At 34.9% G+C, this 7,500-nt stretch overlaps 1 protein-coding gene across 3 annotated transcripts in view; it reads right to left on the bottom strand.

Moving 5' to 3' along the window:
• LOC106872141 (short transient receptor potential channel 7) overlaps positions 1–7,500 on the bottom strand; it is a 106,232-nt gene that overhangs the window by 33,670 nt on the left and 65,062 nt on the right. For all 3 annotated transcript variants that reach the window (XM_089339099.1, XM_089339097.1, XM_089339098.1), the window contains one exon: positions 1,378–1,639. In XM_089339099.1, coding sequence (XP_089195225.1) covers positions 1,378–1,639 — 262 coding nt within the window. The remainder of the gene's footprint in view (positions 1–1,377; positions 1,640–7,500) is intronic.

The following is a 7,500-nucleotide window of genomic DNA, read 5'->3' as shown; positions in this document are numbered from 1 at the left end:
GTGTCTGTAGATTGCTCAGTCACTTGCACATTAATTTCACGAGTAAGCTGTTCCGTTGATCGGATCAGCTGGGACCCTCGTCGTTTGTATGTATGTGTGAACGTTTATGTATATATATATATATATATATATATATATATATATATATATATATATATATATATATATATATATATATGGGGGCGTTTATGTATATATATATGGATCTGACAATTTTCAACACAAGTTCCGTCTATTCAATTTTTGTCTCGGCCCGGAGCTATGGTAGAAAAGAAACTTGGCTACTAAGATGTCACCTTGTCAGATCAACCTCGAAACAAGATGGCTGCGAAGTAGACTTCACAACACAGCCTTACCTCCCTTTCCTGCACCCTGTTCTATCACACACGCATACTGCCATTTATGGATATATTGAGCATAATGAAGACAGGTTTGTGTGAAAAGGCGAGACGCTAAACACATATAGATTAAATAAATCATTGCACTTTCTGTCGTGTGGGCGATTTTGATTGGTTGTTCAGTTTAACTTTACACACAAAGTAACAAAGGGAGAAAAATATTCGATGAAACAATAAGATTTACAACGCATTGAAAATTAAATATTTATTGAAAAAATTTATGAGATCAATGAAAGAAGAAAAAATTAAGTGGTAAATATTTAAACATACAAACAGAAGATTCAAAATAAAATGATATCATACAAGCGATTACATTAATTTATATTCAGACTATAACCGTCAGTTTTAGAGATGAAAAAATGCTATAATATTTTTGTCTACACTACGTTTAATTGGTCTGAAATATCGAGCTAACTGTATAACTTCTCGATAAGTAAATATGTACATAGCGTAGGGCAGGATTCGAACTAGGAATTTTATTTCAAACCTCAGAGTAGTAATGCTCTTTACCAGTCATCGTTAAAATTATTTAAATTACAATGCCACTGTGAGGGAAAGACCTAGACGTTTCGGAAAATATTCTTCTTCAAGAAAAATGTTTCAGTGTATCCTTTCCGAATGAGAAACATAAAGGGGTACTAGGATTTTCGCTGAAGACAAATTAAGTCTGAAACGCCGGATAGTTACTCCACAATAACATGCAAAGTTAAGTAATTTCATATCAATAAATACAGTTATTTAAGCATAAAAAACGTTTATTCCAATAAATATGATTTTTGTCGACATAACCAGCCATTAAGCTTCTTAGATTCTTTTGTGTTTAATACTTTAAATTTTTACCCAATATTCCACTAATTCATGTCCTATCCGGCACTGTATATTACATCCAGGAATAACAGTCTAATGAGTGAAAGAAGTAAAAGATTAAAAAAATACTGGAAAACAAAATAAAGGGGGTAAAAAAGCAATATTTACTGACCTAGTATCCAAAATACAATACATATTTGTACATGAGTAAGTAGTGTGTTTGCAGGTCGAAGAGTCTCTTTTAAGAGGCTATGGGCTCGTTCGTGATGGTGCAAGTGATTATGTTGAGGGGAGGTTAATTCCTCTGTGGAGCTGATGTGTACGGAATTTTCTGTGAGACGAAATGTTGCAGCTGCCAGTAATATCAAAAAGCATATATGAGACGCTGTGTGTGTGACAAATTTGATCACCGGACATCGCATCACCGCACTCGCCTGAGAAGATACGGAATAGAAGAGGAGACAAGAAAGAAAGAGAGAAGAGGGAAAGAGAAAGAGAAGGTGTTAGGAGATGATATTATTAATATGTATAAATTTAACGGTCTCTCTCTCTCTCTCTCTCTCTCTCTTTCTCTGTACTCACAATGACAAATGATTTTGCAAAATAAATTAGTTGCACCTGAAGAGAAGGTGTATGGTAAAATTACGTAACAATTTTAATTTTACATAACACAGATCCCATGCACTTAAGAAAATTTTGAAACATATGTAATACATAACTGCTACTCCCACTCCTTTCATGAAATAAAAAAAAAAAATTTTTTTAGAATGTTGGATCTCGAAACAAATAAGCTATACATAATAAGCTCGCAAATATTTGATTAAAAAATCTCTTTTGATTGTCCCATGAGTAGTTTTCGACTTTTCTATTCAGAAAGATTTTTTAAACCCAATATTCACACGCTATTATTTATAGTTTATCTGCTTCGAGATCCAACATTCCCTTCAAAAGAACTATACACACTCGCACACGCACACACACACACACACACACACACACACTAAGAGTTTCTAGACGAAGAGCTTTCAATGTCAAAATGATATATCACCAGAACTGAAAAATAAATTAAACAAGATAAAACAATGATAAACTAGAAGGCAAAGAACGTCAAAAGTGCGCGAATGAGTCAACAGCATTAACATAATAATAGCAATAATAATAATAATAATAACAACAACAACAACAACAACAACAACAATAATAATATACGACCACAAACCCGAAGGCATCATCGAAAATGATAATGCAAAGATCCTGTAAGATTTTATGATTCAGTGCGACCATGAGAGAGAAAATAGGAAGCCAGACATAGTCTTAATTGAGAAAGAAAGCCAACTATGCTGGATCATAGATATAGCATGCCCAGCTGACAACAAGGTATGCGATAAGGAAGAGAGAAAAGTCGATAGATATGACAGATTAGCTTGGGAGGTTAAGCAGTTGTGGTCGATGAAAAACGTGGTAGTAGTACCAGTAATTGTCGGAGCCCTGGGAACAGTGAGCAAAAACCTCGAGAAGTACATGGAACAAATAGGGGCTGCAATAAGGATGGAGCACTTGCAGAAAACAGCACTGCTTGGGACCACTCAAATAGTAATCTTTTATTGTTATGCTTTGTTTACACGCGGAAAACCCATTGTATCGTCGCGTTTTTATCATTTATGTTGTTCCATGTCATTTAATGTTATCAATTTCCGCCGAGGTCGACTTTACCTTTCATCCTTTCGGGGGTCGATTAAATAAGTGTCAGTTAATTGCTGGGGTCGATGTAATCCACTTAAACCCTTTGTCTGCCCTTGTTTGTCCCCCTCTATGTTCAGCCCCCTGTGGGCAATAAAGAAATAAATTATTATTATTATTTGATAAAACGTCACATCGTAATATGCTGGGTATGATGGAAAGTGTCAGCTGTCCCCAGCCAGCAGACTAAGGTGACATTCGTTTACTTTTCATGCTTCAAGAACTCTGCGAGGAATTCTTGCAGTTCCAAGCAATGCTGATTTTTCACACTTGCACCAATCTTTTTCAGCCATGTTGGTAGTTGAGTGCTGATACTTCCAAGTGCACCAATTACTATTGGTATCATGTCTTCTCTGTTCATTGACCACGACCTTCGTATTTCCCACTTCAAATCGTAGTTGTTTTATTATTATTATTGCTATTATTTTATGTTTGACTTTTGCTTTGCATTTATTTGTACAAGTTGGCTCCAAGTCTCACTCAGAGACATTCAAGAGACAACAAGTTAGAAGTTCATGTTGGTGCTATGTTTAAGGTGCCATATATTTGGTTTCGTACATAGTGTTGTTCTAGAGAATGGTTAAGAAACCATAAGAACATTGTTTGTTTTAAAATTTGAGATTACATTGACAGTATTATTATTATTATTATTATTATTATTATTATTATTACTATTATTATTATTATTATTATCATCATCATTATTATTGTCATCGATGTCGTCGTTGTCATCATCATCATCATCATCATCTTGTATTAGAAATTTCCACATATATCCCCTTATCTTAACATGCCCTCACCTCACGCCAATACGTATAGAAGCCGAGTCACGAAATATATATACATAACAGGTATGCAAGTCACAGAATAGAACTGAGAAAGGATCTGATGGTAGTTAACAAATACAGTGTGTGTGTGTGTGTGTGTGTGTGTGTGTGTGTGTGTGTGTGTGTGTGTGTGTGTGTGTGTGTGTGTGTGTGTGTGTATGTGTGTGTGTGTGTGTGTACAGATGTGAAGAAAGCGAGAGAATATGAGAAAGAGTGAGAGGGAGAGAGAGAGAGACAGATGAAGATATAAACGATAAGTTATGACATATACACATACATATATACTTGTAAATATACATGCAAATGTACATACATATAATGGTGTACATAGATTGGTGTACTGCAATTACTCCTCTCTCTCTCTCTCTCTTTTTATGTCTCAGTATTCAGGTTTCATATATATATATATATATATATATATATACATGTGCATATATATATATATATAAGCATATATATATATATATATATATATATATATATATATATATATATATATATATATATATATATATATATATATATATATATATATAAGCATATATATATATATATATATATATATATATATATATATATATATATATAAGAAGTTGGATAACCTTGCAAATACTGTAGAAATGTCGGATGCAGTGTTTGCTTCATTGGTAAAGAAAAGGGCAGAAGGGATAAACAGATATGGGCGATAAGAAGGGCTGATTATCCAGGCAGGTGGGGCTAAGGCAGAAAGAAGCATTGGAATATTGCGTGGTGTTAGTGAATGGAAGGTTGTAGTGTTAGAGGGAGGAGTAACGAGAAAAAGAGGGGAGGAAAAGGTGCAGTGTGTGATGTGAGAGGGGTTCCTGATAGATGATTGGATAGAAGGAGTGGTGTTGGCAAAGTAATGGCTTATGTGTCGAAGTCATGTGCAGCTCAAATGTTCGGAAGTGCATGTGGCTGAGCACACCACAGACACGTGTACCCTTAACGTAGTTCTCGGAGTGTGACAAGGCTGGCCCCTTTGAAATACAGGTACAACAGAAACAGGAAGAAAGAGTGAGCGAAAGTTGTGGTGAAAGAGTACAGCAGGGCAGGGTTTGCCACCACCCTCTGCCGGAGCCTCGTGGAACTTTAGGTGTTTTCGTTCAAAAACACTCACAACGCCCTGTCTGGGAATCGAAACCACGATCCTATATATATATATATATATATATATATATATATATATATATATATGCATATATATATATATATATATATATATATGCATATATATATATATATATATGCATATATATATATATATATATATATATATATATGCATATATATATATATATATATATATATATATGCATATATATATATATATATATATATATATATGCATATATATATATATATATATATATATATATGCATATATATATATATATATATATATATATATATATATATATATATATATATATATATATATATATATATATATATATGCATATATATATATATATATATATATATATATATATGCATATATATATATATATATATATATATATATATATATATGCATATATATATATATATATATATATATATATATATATATGCATATATATATATATATATATATATATATATATATATATATGCATACACATACATACATACACGAAGAGAGAGAGAGAGAGAGAGAGAGAGAGAGAGAGAGAGAGAGAGAGAGAGAGAGAGAGAGAGAGAGAAGTGAGAAGGAAATAATAGAGGATTTATATGCATGAGGTTTGGGATGTTATTTAACCCTAGGCCAACTCTGATCCAGCAGACCTCTTTAATGAACGTAGCTCTTGCTGCATGCCTCTGCATTATTCAACGCATCCTCTCCTTCTGAAGACAGTGAGATACGATCTAAGGGATATTCGGCCATGGTCGAAGGATCGCATTAAAGTTCGGTCTGGAACTTGTGTGAGTTTAGGACAGGGAGATGGTGGGGCTGTTGTTCATAGTGTTTCGAGGTGGTGGTGGTGGTGGTGGTGACGTTGTCGGTGGTATTGTTGGTGAAGGCGGTTTTACGAACGATGCTGGTGATGAAGGTGGTGGTGGTGTGTTTGGTGAAGTTAGTGGTGGTGTTTGTGGTAATGATATCCATGGGGTTGGGGTTGGAGTGTTGGTGGTGGTGATGGTAGCGGTTGGTTGTGTTTGTGGTAGTGATGGTGATGCTAGTGGTGTTTAGGGTTGTTGGTGATGGTGATATTGATGATGATGATGATGATGATGATGATGGTGCTGTCGTCGGTGATCTTGATGGTGGCACTGATGGTCATGGCGTTGGTAGCGACGTTGGTGACGCTAGGAAGTGATGGTGGCGGCGGCGGTGCCGGTTGTGGTGGTGGTGGTGGTGGTGATGGTGGGGTTGGTGGTGGTTGCGGTGGTGATGGTGGTGGTGGTGGTGGTGGTGGTGAAAGTGGTGGTGCTGGTGATGGCAGTGATGATAGTGGTGGTGGAAGTGATGGTGGTGATAGTTGCAGTAGTGCTGGTGATGGTGGTGGTGGTGGTGGTGGTGGTTAGAGTGGTAATAAGGACAGCCATAGTGGTGAGAGTGACGGTGGTAGTGCGGATGAAGGTACGGCAAGAATGGTGTTGGCAATGATATACATATATATGTATATATAAAAAAAAAAATATATTTTTTAAATGGTATTTCTGGTTTCACGAAGGAATCTGTCTGTCCATATCCAGCGATGTACCCGGAATGCCGTGCTAAAGAAAAAAAAAATAATGTCTAAGGGTGTAGAATGGTGCCAAGAGAAGAGAGGTGCGATCCAAGATAGAACAGTTCTATTAGGAAGTGCATACATACTGGTAGATATACTTCAACTCTCTGCTTCTGAGTTGAGCCTGAGCTGAACATCAGTTTAAATATACCACTGGCAAACTGCGGAGAAAGAGAGAAACAGAACGGCAATAGTAAACGACAATAACACCACCACCACCACCACCACCACCACCAAGGCTACTAACATCATCACCATCAACAAGGATAACGGTAGCAACAACAGCAACAACAACAACAACAATAGCAACTATGAAGGTAGTAGTAGTAATAATAATAATGATGATGATGATGATAATAATAATAATGATGATGATAATAATAATAATAATAGTATTAATAATAATAATAATAATAATAGTATTAATAATAATAATAATAATAATAATAATAATAATAATAATAATAATAATAATCCTTCTCTAATGGAAGCACAAGGCCTCAAATTTGGGAGAAAGGATGAAGTCGATTATATCAGCAGCAGTGTTTCACCGCTACTCAGTTTATCGATCCCGAAAGGATGAAAGGCAAAGTCAGCAAAATTTGAAATCAGAACGTAAAGACGAACGAAATACCGCCAAGCATTTTATCCGGCGTGCTAACGATTTTGACAGCTCGCCACCTAGATAATAATGATGACAATAATAATAATAATAATAATAATAATAATAATAATAATAATAATAATAATAATAATAATAATTATAATAATAATTCTTTCTTATAATATTAATAATAGAAGCTAGAGCAACAGTGTCAACAACAACAGCAGCAACAACAACTGCTACATCAACAATAAAATAATGGCTAACACAACAGTATCGGTGAAAACAACAGGAGTAGCGTAACAACAACAACAACAACAACAACAACAACAACAACAGAAACAACGATGACAACAACAGCTAAACAGCAG

Source organism: Octopus bimaculoides, chromosome 21, assembly GCF_046866305.1.
Source record: "Octopus bimaculoides isolate indiv1 chromosome 21, ASM4686630v1, whole genome shotgun sequence".
Taxonomy (NCBI): Eukaryota; Metazoa; Mollusca; class Cephalopoda; order Octopoda; family Octopodidae; genus Octopus; species Octopus bimaculoides.
The sequence above is the reverse complement of the archived record's forward strand: the minus strand, read 5'-3'. Positions and strand labels throughout refer to the sequence as shown.